This window comes from Poecilia latipinna, unplaced genomic scaffold, assembly GCF_001443285.1.
Source record: "Poecilia latipinna isolate Pla-1442-1.1 unplaced genomic scaffold, P_latipinna-1.0 Scaffold301, whole genome shotgun sequence".
NCBI classification, from domain to species: domain Eukaryota; kingdom Metazoa; phylum Chordata; class Actinopteri; order Cyprinodontiformes; family Poeciliidae; genus Poecilia; species Poecilia latipinna.
Genome location: NW_015112917.1, coordinates 66,572 through 83,151, shown reverse-complemented (window position 1 = coordinate 83,151; position 16,580 = coordinate 66,572). Strand labels below are relative to the sequence as shown.

The window sequence follows — 16,580 nt, the reverse complement described above, 5'->3', positions numbered from 1 at the left end:
AACATCAGATATGAAGGCTTTATGTTATTATTGTGTTTAGCTAAGCTTAGGATTTTACAAAGGCCTTTCTACCCAGCAGGCCATTTTAAGTAATCTCGTTCTCAAGGACATGATTGACCTGATTTTAGAGGGTTGGGCAAGTTCATCTATCCTTTTTGTCTCCCACAGTCCCGTTGGATTCTTGCTTTGAGCAACTTGTCCTTATAAGGGAAAGTGAACAGTATTTCACAATCACATCAGCCGTGTTTTGTTTTATGATCCGAGCACATTAATCAGTCATCAAAAACTTAAGGATGGTCCGTTTCTGCCAAATGCAGTTATAGCCAAAAACAAGCTTTCTTATTGAGTTTACATTCTGGCACAACTTTATAATTCAAAAAGTGAAAGGACAGAAAGGGCAAAGAGTTGTTTATGAAAGAAAATCAGAGGAGTTTAAGTTTTCAGTGTCCCATTTTATTTTCAGTCATGCATTAGTTGACATGATCAAAGAGATTTACATTTTCTTGTAGGTAGTTTATATAAGTATATCCCTCAAACTTGTAGTCAAGCTAACTGATATAATTTTCTTACTAGTTAAATTATCTAGACATAAAGCTCTGAAATTATTACTTCCTTTGTCTTGTACTCTTTTGTTTTTTTTTGCAAAGCAAGGCTGAAGATGGATGCGGATATGTCTAAAGTCTGCTTTTCAGTGACACCACATGAAATCATAACATCCTGGCTAAGAATGACTGTGCAGACAGCGCTGCAGATAAAATTTTTCTGAAGTCGAAACAACATTGAGCAAGAACGGGTTTTTCTAAATAGACAGCTATTCAAACACATCTTGGCACTTAAACGGACTGTGATAATATCTCAGTATTGGCTCCTACCATTGAGATGTTTACATGTTCATGTGTGAACAGGCAGCAGGCTGAAGGATTAACACACCGTTGCGAAATCCGAAGTCGCTACATCTGGCTCTGTGACAGAACAGGTGCCTGCGGACCCTGTCAGAACTGGCAGTAAACTGGGGGCTGATGAACATGGGAGGGAGTCACGCTTGGGTTAAATCCCCGAAGGCAAATCCCAAATGTGAGGTGCAAGAGATGTGAAGGAAAGAACATTGGTTTTGAAATCTAGAGATAAAATTTGGGAGAAAATAGGACGAAGAATGCATAAAAGTTTCCTGTTTCGGTGTTCAGTCCAAAGTTCCCCAGAACTCTCTCCACAAGTATCGAGTTTTTATTAGCAAAAACTGAATCATTTTACATCCTAGAGCGAACCGCTTTGATGAATGCACCTCACTTCTGTCATGATTATAATCACGTGGATACATGTGGCATTGAATGCAATCCAGTTTTCAAAGAGCATTCATCAATTTTTACCTAAAACAAAAAACAAATGGGGAAAAAAATGTATGAAACAGACAATCAAAGAAGAACGTATGTGTCCCAGATGCATCTGTAGCTGTGAGGAAGGTTCTGTATTTACTGCCATGCATGCACAGGCACTAAACTGAATCCATGAATTATCGACTCATATGATCTGCCTTATTTCCTGGATGTGTTTTTAACATCCGGCTTTCATTTATTTGGAAAACAGCATGTTGTCTGTGTCTCCCCTATATTAACATTACCTGTGGCCTTGCATTGCTCTGGGGGTTTATGTCCTGACTAAGAGGGATTGGAAGATGCTGATAGCCTTTCAGAGATAATGTTCTGCGTCAGTAAGCTTGTTTAATCAGAACAGAAAGCTACAGCTTATCACTTGGGAGACCTCATCCTCCATGCATTGGTCAATTTGATCCACATGTGACAAAACCCTTATATGTTTATATGGATTTTTTATTTATTTATTTATTTATTTATTTTGAAAAATAGCATTTGTTCCTTCACAGTGGGCCCCTTTCTATCTGTGGATTCACCAATTGGAGAATTTTCTGAGGAACGTAACTGCAAAGTATTTGCAGCTAAGTATTAGCAACAGTCTATTTGCAGTTTTGATTTTGTAGAGCACATCTATAATATTCAAAACAAAATGAAGCATTGAAATATAGCGTATTTAATAAATATTTGATGCATTGTTGGTTGTTATCCAGGAGCATCATTTGATTGACTGTACCCACGAGAGGGGAAATAAGAAAGACAGTAGATATTAGTTTCTGCTTAAGTGCTACAATAGTTTCCACTGTGGGTTAATGTACATTATGGTGTATCTGATATGTGTCAACTATTGAAATAGGTAGTTTTAGCATTTTTAGAGGGAGTCTCAAGTATTCACTGATTTTAGCTATTTATAGGCAGCTGTGGTTCCTAACTCACAGGAATACTAAGCCACTGTACTTCCCATTAAAAACATCAACTATATTCATTTAAATTTAAAAGAAGACCCTAAGCACAGAAAAGCAGTGCTAAAATGCAGATTCTCCAATAACAACTGCAGCTTGTTTTTTGTTTTTTTTGACACAGTTTGCTTTTTATTCTCAGTCAATAACTTCTTCAGTTCAGTTTGAGGGTAACAGAATCAGAAAAAAAGATGTATAAAATGCTCTATTGTTGTTGTGGCTAATAGCACAAAAAGCCAGAGTAGGCATGTGCAAAGTGGGCCTCTATTACGCCACTGAAAACTGACCTCCATGTTGAAAACAGATCACACAAATCTCAGACACAGAGGAAAAGAAAATCTCCGGTTTGCAGGTAATCCAGGTTAGTGTGGACAAGGCCTGAACGAGCATCCATCACCAGGCCCACTACTGTTGATTTGTATTACAGTATCACACAGACAGCAGAGGGAACATGTTTGGTAACAGATGCTTCCGACCATTTGCTAGGACTCCTGTACTCATCAGGGTGATGCGCCGAGTATCCCACGGCCTCCACGAGCCTCCTCTTCTGAGACCGATGCAGGAGGATCCTGTAGGTCCCCGTCAGCGGGCTTCTACAGTCTGAACATGGATTGTTTTCCAGATGAACCTTCGAAATGCCTAAACCTGAGAGGAAATTCTTTACCTCCTGCTCCTCCATACTCAGAGTCAGATTGGCCTGAGCGAAGTGGGCTGGAGATGTGGGTAAAGAGACATATGGACGAGGGTACTCTATTCCCTTCAGCCAGCTGCTGTTTGTAATGTCTGTGAGGGAGGAGCGGTCCACAGGCACAATCCGCAGCATGCCCTTAATGAGCAGCTGGCACGGATCAGGTACGAATGAAGGAATGCTGTAAGACCCCTGCAGGATGCAGCGCTTCAGCCTCCCAAGGTTGTCTCCATAGAAGGGTAAAGTTGCTGTCACCATGAAGTACAAGAGAATACCAAGAGCCCAGATGTCCGAATAGCGTCCGAGGTAGCCTTTCTGCTTGAAGAGTTCAGGCGCAGCGTAAGGTGGGGAGCCACAGAAACTGGTGAGTAGCTCATTAGGGCCACATTCTGTACTGAAACCAAAGTCCCCAACCTTGATGCAATAGCTGGTGGTGTAGAAGATGTTCTCGGCTTTAAGATCCCGGTGCACGATGTTGTTGTCATGCTGAAAAATCACAAAAGACAAACATTTTAAGTACAAAGAAATAAATCTCACTAGACTCAGCTAATAAAAAAAAGAGAACGTTGCAAAGCTGAGGGTTATCTGAGCCTTGAGAGGCTAAAGCAGAGGCCTTTATACAACACCGTAACTCAACATGGTAGTGCAACAGAACCTCTATTTGCCATATTATGTTACCAAATCAAAACAAAACAAAAAAACCTGAAACCTTTGGAGTCATTGGCACTTTTTCCTCTGAAGCACATGAACAGAAATGTTGCTTGAAGCCTGGGAAAGTTGGATTCTCCTAAACCCAACAGCTGCTACAAAAATGCTTCTCTATATTTCAAACGATTTCTAACTAACATATGCCACACACCCAATAATCTTCCTTGGTTAACTTGTTACTAGAGTGTTTGAAATAACAAAAGAAATGCATTCTCAGCTTCTTCTTTTTTTTTGCTAGGAATATTTATGGTGGATCAGTCGGAGGAATCTTTAGCTAGTAAATAACAGGACATGAGTTTGATTCCAGCCTCTTCACTGCATGTCTAAGTATCCTCAGGCAAGGCACTAAATCGTCAGCTGACAAGCACGAATGTTTAGTGGTTGGGAGTGCAGCTGGGTGAATGATGCTGGTACTGTTAAAGTGCTTTAGGTAGTTCTTAATGGGCTCAGCACATATACCACTTTACAAGTAATTGCATTTGGCATCACATGTAATCCCAGCGGTTTTTACATGTGCTTCACATCATCAAAAAGGCTTCAAATTCCACGTGTTTCACATATGTTGGTAAATGTGACATGTGAAATGTGGTAAGCCACACTGACATTTGACCACCTGTGATGAGATGTGACTTTGGACGTTTTGTCTCAAAGGGGGAAAATTACCCAACACTATATAACAGAACTTTATTGTCAAAACATGTCTGAGATTTGTCTTGCACAACAGCGCGGTTTTATGGACAAACTTACACAACCTAAAGTACAGAGAAGAGCAAACGATGCTGCTCTAAGCTGGTAAATGCTCCCTCTTTAGTTTCATTGATTTTCCATTCATAACCTTATTAAACTGGGGAATCTGTAACTACCTGATTATAGCAGCCTGTAGTCATGATTTAGAGAAGGTCAGAGGTCAGGTTCTGGCATAATTTCACCATTATCTCTACGGTAGGAAGATTCATAAGGTTTTTCAACTGGTTGGCAGTCATCTATTATTATATCTTCATTTTTTGTGCTGCTTAAGATGCAACATTTTTAGAAGAGAATAATATCATCCCACTGTGTAGAATTAGGCATCTGTTTAGAGACAAATACTGGGAACTTTCCAGACTCCAACTAACTGAGGTTAGCCTTCAATTTTCCATCCTAGGGAATGCAAAAAAAAAATATGACTTATTTATTTATAGAAAATGAATATTTATACAAAGAGAGAAATAGCCAGTGCCTCCCTGGAGGAAGTTTTGGACCCATCAGTCATCAGTTTGTATTCACCAGGGGGATATTTTAAGCCTTTTTGACCTCAATAAATTATATCTACCAGCAGGAGTTTACTAAGTTATTTTGCTTTGATGACAGGCCAACGTCTATCATATTTCATCAGAGCTGACTGGTCCAAATGAGGGTCAGAACCAAGCATAGTCCAGCAACATGATTCACATATAAATTCATCTGCTTTGTAAAATCCCCCATGGAACTGTGATCTTCTTTTAGCTGCTCTAAAGTTCTGAAATTTCTGTTGTTTTAGAGGAAAAATCTTAAAAATAAAACACTTCCTTATATTAATTTTATGTGATATACACAACTTCTCTTCTTGGCGTAAAATCTGTTAAAATAAGTTTGAAGGGAAAATGATTTTCCCTAATCAGAGAGCCTTCACTACATATTTTAAAGAAAGGAATGAGATTTATAAAACAGTAATGTTATTGTTTTCTTAAAATCACATGCTTAATACGTCATCAGAAACTGAATGGTTACAATGGAACCAGTTACCTAAAGGATACATAATTGACATATTAGCAACTGAATTAACATAGGAGAAACACAAAATTGATTATCAAAAAGTATCATCAGCTTTTTGTATACAATTGTGAGATCTAAAGACCTGTCCTAACTTTCAAGGAAAGGTTTGGAGAGGAAAAATGAGAATTTAAATGGAAGAAGGCCTTTAAGGGATGGCAGGTTTCAATGCCAGAAACCTCAGAAAACCTGACAAGACGTGTTTTAATCCTGCTACGTCTGTTTGACCCGAACTCGAGGTTGTCTCTCCAGGGAGGCTTCGGCTGATTTTACCTGCCTGCTATGTTGGATGTTCAGCGGCTCACAAACAGTGATTGTTGGATTAGCTAGGTTTTGTCTTCAACACTGGGGTATAAAAGGCAATAAAAGTTGCTTTAAATTTAGAGTAAAGACTACAGGGTAAAGTGAACAAAATGTTAATTTTGCTACTTAATTGCAAATTCTTTTGATTCTGTGACTATCTAAGCCTTAAGAAGTTGCTTCTGCTTTCTCAAACTACTGTTTTTGTTTATGTTTAGAGACCAAAACCCTGTGTAATATATACCTGGCTAGAGCCGAGTCCTCCTGTTGAGGCATAAAGAAAAAGAGGCCATTCATTTCAAAACCTTACTGAGTCTTAAACTAGCAGAAACCTTTCGGCACATATTTAAATAAACTGTCGATAATCATAAAAAAAAAAAATAAATAAAAAATAAAAAAAATGTCTCAGATAATCTGCAGAATGATACATAATTTATGCTCAGTTCATTCATTGGCCCGTTGGACCAGCCTTGGTGGCTGTAACTGGGTCATGCCACAACACGTACCAACTCTGACGATCTCAGGGTACGAAGAAGTCATAAATCGTTACTATTTCTCCAAACTGTGATTGCACTGAGTGCTGCTGGTAGAACACCAAGAGCTCTTAAGCACGTCAAACAGCATCCACAAAGCAAACTATCACTTTTATACTTCAGTCGTATGCCAAAAAATGTGGTGTTTGTTTCGTCTTGTCATGTTTTCCTGCAGGCAATCTAGCCAGTACAATTTCAACATAGAAGGTTTGCAGTCTGTTGTTTGAGGCTAAACCAATGAAAATCACTGCATTAAATCCAGGTCTCTCAGAAAATATTGAGCGGCTTCCTTAATCCTATTTTTTAATGGTTTTGATTAAGAATGTTTGTAGAGTGTTTAAGCAAAACTCTTAGATTACATTTCCCAGAGCTATTAATCTTGGCAAGTTGGTTGAAACACTCTAGGTTTGGTTTGTCTGCAGCTTGTAACTTTTATTGCTATTTTAAACTACCTCTGTCTCCACATATTTATTTCTTGAAATTAAAATAATAATAATAATAAAAAGAAACTTCTGTTCTGCAGGTGAAAACAAGAAAAACAACAATCAAGTGTTTAAAATAATTAAAATTATTTTCTCATAACTTAGTTAATGAGTAATGGGTAGCAACAATCCATGCCACATGTGGCTCAGAGTCAGGCCAGGTAGTAAATGATGATTAACAGTGATACTAAGGCTCACCATGTGTTTCACAGCGGAGACGATCTGTGCAAACACCAGCTTCGTTTCCAGGTCGTTCAGCTTCCCCCTGGTGGTGATTCTGGAGAACAGGTCCCCACCGCTGCCGTACTCCATCACCAGATACAGCCTTCTGGTGGTCTCTATCACCTCATAAAGGCGCACTACATTGGGATGGCTCAGCTTCTCCATGCAGCTGATCTCACAGGAGGCCAAAGGCTGGCTCTTCTTGTCTTGACGCAACTTGTCAACAATTTTAACAGCAACTCTCTCTGCAACAGGAGATGAGAGGCAGGAGTGGATTTGTGTTAAAAAAAACAACAACAAAAAAAACTTCCATTTGAGAGGAAAACACTTACTTTGGGACATTATTTCACTGAGGGTTTTTATGCTAAATCTACTAAAATAGGTTTATATAGTGAGACAATATAAACATTCATACAAAAAACAAATATAAGGACTTCATGTTTTAATCTAATCACATAAAAACCACTTGAAAGATGCTGAGTTATACTAGAAAAAGCTACCAGCATTTTACAACTTGGGCAATTAAAAAACACAAACAATTATTCAAACCTTTAGTCAAGGCATGGATGCCCAGCTTCACTGTCGAGAAGTTTCCCTGGCCGACCTCACCACGGAGCTCGTAAAACCCAACCCGCCGACCGAGCATCAGGTCCCTGACTATCCTCTCGTTGTGCGCCATGTCATAGATGACCTTTTCGATGGGAGTCTGCTTGACTCTTTCTGCCTCGGTGAGCTGTGGGATGATACTGGTGGCAGCAGAAGCCAGGGGAGGCGCTGACTTTTCCACTTTTGTGGAGTCGTCTTTGGCATTTTTGCTCGTTTTTGGCTTTGGCCATAGCCGTGTTTTGATGCCTTGAAAGATTAAGCAAAGGAGAAAAAAGGAGAGAATTGCATTACAACAGTGCCTTTGAAAAGTTTTCACACCTGTTGACCTTTTGCTACCAATAACACTTCTGTGCATTTCATTGAGATTTTATGAGGTAAGTCAGTTCAAAGCAATGCATAAATGTAAAGTGCAGGGGAAATTATACATATGTCTTCAAATTGTGTTTAATAATCCATTTTCAAGTTCTGCTTCAGATTCTCAGTTGAATTAATTTCTGGACAATGACTGGGCCGTTCTAACACATCAACATACTTTGCTCTAAACCACTTTGTAGGAATTGGTGCTGTACCACCTTAGCTAAAGAATTGCCCCGTATGCTCCATCCATCTTACCATCAACTCCTACCAGATTCACTATATCTGCAGAAGGAAGCATCCCACAGCATGACGCTTCCATCGCAATATTGAGATTCTGTGTTCATGGTGAGGTGCTGTGTTATTTCTATGCTATGTGGCAATTTTCAAGTTGGAGAAAAAGTTTAATTTTGGCATTCTCTGACTGGAGAGCTTTCTTGCTGCACATCATGATTTGTGAACTCATAATTGACTTTTGGAGAGATTCTTCCACCTGAGTTGTTGATGTCTGCAGTTCCTCCATTAAATTACACACCTTCAGTCCTCAAGGGTCAGTGTCTTGACATTTTTATATGTGCCTCTGCGCCAACACAGCTGATTGAAAATCTTCAACTCATGTCATAATGTTCTTCAGATGCCTGCTTACTCAACCATCATTTGATTAAACTGTGTTGAAGAAATGACAAAAATTAAAACATGCAGGAACCCTTAAGGACTGACCTTGGACACCAGTGCTGTCATGTCAATTTTTTTTTGAAAATCTCAATAGTTATCTTCATAAAACACTATGAAATAACCACTGACAAATAAAGGGGATTTTTTTTTTTCCAAGCAGCACTTTCTTACTTACTTACTTATATGAGGAAGATATTTGCTGCTCTGCCATCAGTGTTTGACTCTTATGGGAAATCCGCGCGGAGACAACTAGTAAAGCCGTTCCATGTCTAGAACATTGGTAATGGGATTAACCTCACTGCCATGTCACTTTGTCTTGTGTGACATAAAACGTCTGCCCTCTTTTACATCATTCACAATGGAGGCTTCATTAATTTCAAGGTGAAACTTCAGCACTGAATCTAGAAACAAATGAAGTAAATTTTAAGCAGTTTAATTTAACATGTGATAGGATGACTGACCCCCTGTTCTCTGTCCAAAGAGCTGAATCTTAATTCTCAAACGGTACATCGAGAAAAAAAAAAAAGATCTTTTAAAACTTTAGCTTTCATTTCTGTCAAACGGGAAAGTTTTTCTACTTTCATGCCGAAGTTGCACAATGTTCCTTTTTACAGGAAGCAGGAATCAACAGCTTCAGTGTTATGTAAGGAGCTGGTAAAACGGGGTCAGGAGTTCTGTTATTTGTCAGCATATTCAACCTCCCAAAACACACTGATAAATAACAGACTTGCTGATCCTAAAAAACATAAACTCACTTCTTAGATATTTCATTTTGCACTGTCAGCTGCTGCTTCATCACGCTGCTTTACCTCCTGGTCACTGATGGCTAAATTTAGTCGATGCTTGGCGAATTTCCCAGGATAACGAGGATTACTTGCCTCTCTTAGACGGTATTTATGGGTTAGGTCCAAAGGTAGAACGTTATTTTTAAGAGACCTTACTGGCCCTATGACTTTTTAAAGAGCTTCCTTTGGAGGTCAGTGTTGACCTCTGGGATCTCTCTGAACAAAAGTCGGGCCCCTGACTGGAAAAATGTTAACAAGACAATAAAAATATTTTTTTTCCCTTAATTTTAGACAATGTATTTCACCATATTTTACATATTATCTTAGCTAATTAAAAATACAAATAAATAAACTTGCTTATATGAGCTAAATGACAAATTTAAACCCTGAATTTCTGTGACATATTTTCTCTATACATAAAATTACACGAGAATTACACCGACAGCTTATGCAGAACAGTATAGAGCTTCACTGAATAAAATGACTGAAAGTGTTATAAAACCTAAACATTTTCTCTAATTACCAGATATGCTTATATCCATCCATCCATCCATTTTCTGAACACCCTTGTCCCTCAGTGGGGTCGGGAGGGGTGCTGGTGCCTATCTCCACCTCAGATATGCTTATATGAAAGTTAAAAAAAATAATCTTAAAATAAAGTTAAAGTCCAATAAGAAAAACTTCTGTTCTTCAGTTAAACACAGCATGACATAAAGGGACGATTTAAGTATCATAGTTCATGATCTTTAACCTGCTAGTTAACTAATTCTAACTAAATTCACAAAAAAGCAATTATAAAGTTGAATTTTAGATGAATGAGTAAAGTAGGAAATCTTACCAGGGAGTTGTGGGTCCTTCATGTCTGTCCCAGAGGCTTTACCACCTGACTGTGACCAAACATGGGAATAGAGCTCCAGAGGACTAATTCACTCCTCACAATCCTATTAATACGATGTACTAGTAGACGGCTCATTATCTCCCCTGGCACAAACTGACCTCATAAAAGTGCTGAAAACGTACGTCCAGAGTTTAGAGCAACCACGCGTCCATGTTCATGCAGAGTATAGAGTGATGTTTGCAGATGTGATGTTAGAATTGGAATATAAGTTAATCTGTTAGCATTTTAAACCACTGGACCAAAGTTCATTTAGAATGAAACAAAACAGTATTGAAGATTCATGTTAAAAAAAATCCCACTATGGTAAATTACTGTGTACATTTTCCTACCAAATTAAAATATTAAATATTATACATCTCAATTATTTTATTTAATTACATTTCAACGATAAAAACTAATTATCTGCATCATCCAAAGGAGCAATGAAGTGAAAGTGTTTTGCAACAGATGGCGAGTGTCTTGAATGCAAAAGTGAGGCGCATGTGGACAGGAAGAGATAAGACTCCTCTTCCATTTGTATCAGGAAGTTTTAATTTTTAAATAAGTCAGAAAAATCAACTGCAACAACTCCAGATCTAAACTCCAATATTGCTACGAGATAAATAAAAGTATTAAAAGTTGCCAGTGACAGCACTGAGCTTTCTTTTGTAGTAGGCTAAATATATTTCACTTTGTGCAAAAAGATCAAAAATATATTATTGTCTTATCTTGGTATACGTTTGGGTCGCTGAGCACAATGTCTAGCAAATTAAACTGTTTTCCCAGCTGCCAATGGGAATTCACTTAACTTTGATTAAACAACACTGAATATTCTGACTTCTGAAGTAAAAGCAGCACACCAAGTGTATACTGGTGAACTGAATTATATTTTTTATTTCAGTTATTTATTTATTTATTTTTTTTACCTCACTCTATTTTAGCTCACTTTCCAAAAATAACCTTACATAAACTAACAAAATAAAATAAGTAATGATTCTGGTAATTCGGGCTCTTGTGTGTTTGCTGCTTTCCACTTCAGCGGCGTAAACAAGTACTACTTCATAGCTTTCGCTGACTTTTACTGCCCTCTAGTGGGTAAACCGTAAAGCGACTAACACATTTTCTTCATATGAACGTTCAAAAATTCTATAGCTAATGAACATTTAATCTTACCATTATAAAATTAAAATATATCGCCATATTCAGACAACAAAGTCTGAGTCTCGACATTACTGCAGCATGTCCATCTGAAACTTCGGTAGCGGTAACGTGGCTTGAAGGACATTTCATTCCAGCCAATAGCCTTGCCCTAAGTCACAGCTGTCCAATCAGCGACGAGTATGTGTTGGCGGTGCCTGAGCTAACGGACCAATAAGCAGAGATAGTTCCACTAACAAGCCGGAAGCACATGCTGGCGCGCTGCTGCTAGAGATGTTTGTGTTTTGACATGAATACACACTTTCACAGCTGAGTGACGTTTAAGATAAATAAAGTTGCGATCACCTTCATAGAATGGCAGCTACTGTAGAAGCGCCTGTCCCAGCGGAGCAGGACTCTGCGCGGTGCGGGACTGAAGAGGAGAACCGCGGGGCGGAGGTGGAGGAGAAGAGCCAGCAGCAGCAGCAGCAGCAGCAGACATGCTCCACCGGGCCCGCCGTTCCTCACAGCCGTCTGTCCAAACTCCCTCTGGCCCGCATCAAAGCTCTGATGAAGACCGACCCAGACGTGTCCCTCGCCAGCCAAGAGTCCGTGTTCATCATCGCTAAAGCCACGGTACAGTCACATCATTACCAAGGATTTATAGAAGCCTTACTGTTGATTTTATTGTTATACAGATTTCTTTCACACAGCCTGATGTATTTCAAGCATTTGAATTAGCTAATTTCGATTATTATGGCTTCCATCTAATGAAAACCCACGATTCAGTCAAATTCTCCTTTACATAAGGCTAAGAAACAATAATATTAATACAGAAGTGTTTCTCAGTGGATAGGACTAATAAATGGACTGTTGTCCAGCACATAGACATTGACATCACCTGCAAGGAGGAGAAGCTGGTTGTTCAGTGTTTTGTATGAATAGTAATGGGAAGTTGAGTGGAAGGAAAAAGTGTGGTTGAAACAGATACAAAAGGAAAGTACTGCAGCAGATGCAGCTGTAAAATCCACCTGTGAAAATAAATTGTTTATTTATATAATTTGTCATTTACTCTTTTAAGTTTTTTTTCTATCTTATTTGTTTCTGGAATAGTACAGGGTGAACAATACTACAGTAAGAATTTGGTCTGAATAAGGTGGATAGTTAAACATAAATTCTAATAAATTAATCAATGGATAAGCATAAAGTGTTTGTCTTGTATACAATGAAATATAAAATATTTATTTACATTTATTTTTTCATATCCCATAGGAATTGTTTGTTGAGATGATTGCCAAAGACGCTCTTGTGTACGCCCAGCAAGGAAAGAGGAAAACATTACAAAGAAAAGACTTGGGTAAGTCTTGTTACGTTACTTAAGCTACTACAGTAGTATGAGATATTTAGCACATATGTGAAACTGAAATTTGTGAAGCAAAGTATGCTGATTTTACATATAAACATATAAAGGGGTGCGGGTTTTAATGTTTTTATCTTTTTTAATCTTTTTCAAAATGTCTATCTCTTTCTCACTGTTTTTTCAATGTCACATGCTGCTTTTATTTTAATTATGTGAAGCACTTTTGCCTTCTGCTGAAATGTGCTATACAATTAAAATTTGATTGATTGATTGATTGATATAAACGATCATTTACTCTTAAAAATGTTGCTTGCAATTCATACAGTCCGTGCCAGAGGCAGTGTGGGCCTGATACGACCACCCTCTATGCTTTTCAATTAAGCAATTAAGATTTTTATTATGCTTGTAGAGTTATGTCATTATCTACTCTTTAAGCAAACTCTTTCACTCCAGACTCAAAGAGCTCTAGCTTTGTGTATTTATCATAGTTGATATCTTTCCAGTTTCAGTAATTAAAGGGAATGTCTCTCAAAAACATCGATGAAGAGAGACGGAGGCACGGTGTCACAAGAACTCGGGGTTACAATGAGAAAACTATTGAGAAAGATCAGAAGATTATTCTATTGGATGATATTATGAAGCCTGATAGAATATTATGTCCAAATCTCAATTTTCTGGTTAAATAGAAAAATGGACATCTCAAAGAAAGTATCTGTCATTGTTAATAACTTGGTTTCTCCACATCTGCAGTTTTCATTTTATATTTTAAATGTAGCTTGTAGATGATTGGTACATATTTATGTATGCATTTTAAGCACCTCTAGTGTTTTTATCAACAGTATCATAGGGTGCAGTAGACTGATATCAGTGATGAAAATGTTGTATTTTTGTTCACAGACAATGCTATTGAGGCCATAGATGAGTTTGCTTTCCTAGAAGGTAAGCCTTGTTCAGACAATACAAATTTTAGTTATTTACCTTTCATCACATAATCTGAGCATTCTCCTAACTCCATAAATTAGAGATGCCCTCTCCTGTTTTCTCTGCAGGTACGCTAGATTAAAGAGTCCTTTGCGAGACCAGTGAGCAGACGTCATTTCTGCCATCATCCAGGAACCTTCCTTTGCAGAAGCAGCTGTCGATAAATCTCTCTGGGACGTTTCTGAATCAAACTCACACATTCAGTGTTTATTGACAACTTTTATGCATAGCTGATCCCGTTGGATTTCTTTTAACTGTAATGTGTATATTCTTCTGTAAATATCTGGGTAATTCTACCATAGGTTGAAATAAATTTTATGTTTTAAACAGCACGCGTTCGTCTGCATCAGATTTCTGTAACGCCCCTGTTTCTTTCATGTTAAGCTGAAATCACAGCTTAACATGAAGTTGACCTGCTGCTGTCAAGGAACAGTTTGAAAATGCTTTCAACCTGAGGGTATTTGTTTAAAATCAGTAAAAAGCAGATGTTTTTGATCAGCTAGAACATGTTCTTCGGATTAGGTGATCCCAGTCTGAAGATATGTTAATTATTTCAGCTGATGGTCAGCAGCTTATTGGCTCGAGTTTAGTTTTATTTGCCTCTAAACCAGCATCTAATACAAAATGTGATATCAGCTGGCGTTCAGACCCTCAGGTGAGGTATGTTTAGACTTTCTGCTGTGCAGAAATGCTTTTTTTTTCTTTTTTCAATCTTTTAAAATAATTTTTTATAAATTATGCTGACACCAATACTTTGGTAAAAAATGTTATGCATTTTCACTACATAATTTTTCTAATTAATTCTAAACATGTCCAGCGGATGTTGATACGATTTTAGGGATGTGAAATACTTATTTTTCAAATATTCAAGTAAAGCAAGAGTCTTGAGTGTCCTGAAAAGCACCAGAGAAATGTGTGAGAAAACAGATTGCATCTTTCTGACAGGCCAAAGTTACAATTTACAATGCCTTCACTGTAAAGTTGTTTATTCAATACTGACACAACATTGTCCTCCTAAATAGGAGGTCTTATTATCCGATGCATAAGCTGACGTCAACGTTAATGACAGTTGAGAAAAACCTTTCTGAAATGGTCCCACACTGAAGGAAAAAAAAAATACAGAAAGCCAAGAAAAAACTTTAGACTGAATTTGAAAAAGGTGAAAAATAATAATTCAGGACCTAAAGAGATTTACAAACCTCACTCTTTGTGTAAGCTAGCCAAGCAAAACCTTAAACTCTGCTTAACAGCTTAATTAATGGTTTCACAAATACTTTTTATTAAGACCAGAGGGGATGATAAATCCATTGGTGTTGTAGATTTAATTGCCTCCATCTTCATTCTGTGGATTTTTTTAAAAAGCAGCTAGAGACTCATTTATTCAGACCAACTTTTTAACTGGATTTGAGCTGCATAATGTGAAAAAAATATGCTTTCTTCAAAACAATCACAGTTCTGGTGAGTTGAGAACTGAAACAGGAAAAAAACTGATAGTGGAACAACTAAAAAGAAGAATCAGGAACAAAATACATCTAATAACATTACACTTCCTTCAAAACAATCACAGTTCTGGCGATCTGAGAACTGGACAAAAAATCTCAGTTGCAGAAGAAATAGTGGAACAATCAAATAGAAGAATGCTTGAAAAAGTTGTGAAAATAAGTCAATTTACAAATGTCTGCTGTTTATGTCACAACTGCTAGAAAGCATAACTTACAAAATTTACCTGAAATATTCTCTCATCATGCATTGAGACACGATTAGGGATGCTTTATTTTACAAGACTGTGTGCCATGTCAGGAGAGCTGACTGGTTCTTCTCTCCTTTTGTTTCTTGGCTGCACATAAAGCACACGAAGCAAGCCCACGGAGAAATACTGAGGTTCGAATTTCTCCCTCTGCACCGTGACACAGAAAATCACATCGCACCAGGAATGTACGAGACGAGAGCCTCTCCAGACCTGAGTTGTGTGTTGTTCTTCCAGGCAGCGCTTGTAAAACACATCCAAAGTCTCTAGTTTCAGACTCCAGGCTCAGTCGAGACCCTGAAACATGTTTGTGGTGGAGATTTCTAAAATAAATTCCTCAGTGTGTTTAAGGTGATTTTTCAGGGTTTAGTGTTTCAGGGGGCAGTGAAGCGTGGAGTGATGGGAAGCTCAGCTGTTTGGTTTCAGGAGAGCAACGGTCTACTCCCTGCAGAGGAATGCACACTGCTCCTTATCCTCACATGATGGAGGACTGGGCAGTGCTGCTTTACTTTCACGGTTAAAAAAAAGAAATTCTCCGAAAAATTCAATACTGAACATCTCTATTAAATACCATAGTCATTCATTCAAGGCTCCAAGTCATGATAGATTTAGTGTTAAACATGTGGCCTTGCTTATAAAAATATTCATATTCAGTTTATAAATTTTTCAAACGACTGACAGACAAAAGAAAAAAGCCAATCAATTTATTAGCAATTAAAACAACCGAGTCCATATCTGTCTTCATCTGGACGTACAGGTCCTTCTCAGAAAATTTGCATATTGTGAAAAAGTTCATTATTTTCCATAATGTAATGATAAAAATTAAACTGTCATATATTTTAGATTCATTGCACACCAACTTAAATATTTCTGGTCTTTTATTGTTTTAATACCAATGATTTTGGCATACAGCTCATGAAAACCCAAAATCCCTGTCTCAAAACATTAGCATATTTCATCCGACCAATAAAAGAAAAGTGTTGTAATACCAAAAAAGTCAACCTTCAA

At 37.8% G+C, this 16,580-nt stretch overlaps 2 protein-coding genes across 2 annotated transcripts; one reads left to right on the top strand and one right to left on the bottom strand.

The window, feature by feature from the left end:
* Window positions 1-1,856: 1,856 nt before the first annotated feature.
* On the bottom strand, window positions 1,857-10,405 carry LOC106948682 (serine/threonine-protein kinase NIM1). The gene is made up of 4 exons (XM_015034503.1): window positions 10,309-10,405; window positions 7,600-7,902; window positions 7,027-7,295; window positions 1,857-3,500 (listed from the first exon to the last, which is right to left on the bottom strand). Exons 1-4 carry the CDS (start codon window positions 10,328-10,330, stop codon window positions 2,748-2,750), a joined length of 1,347 nt encoding a protein of 448 aa, XP_014889989.1. The 5' UTR covers window positions 10,331-10,405; the 3' UTR covers window positions 1,857-2,747.
* Window positions 10,406-11,723: 1,318 nt separating this feature from the next.
* Window positions 11,724-14,157, top strand: pole4 (polymerase (DNA-directed), epsilon 4, accessory subunit). The gene is made up of 4 exons (XM_015034501.1): window positions 11,724-12,120; window positions 12,757-12,841; window positions 13,742-13,783; window positions 13,894-14,157. The coding sequence occupies exons 1-4, from the start codon at window positions 11,860-11,862 to the stop codon at window positions 13,905-13,907; spliced, it is 402 nt and encodes a 133-aa protein (XP_014889987.1). The 5' UTR covers window positions 11,724-11,859; the 3' UTR covers window positions 13,908-14,157.
* The last annotated feature ends 2,423 nt before the right edge of the window (window positions 14,158-16,580 follow it).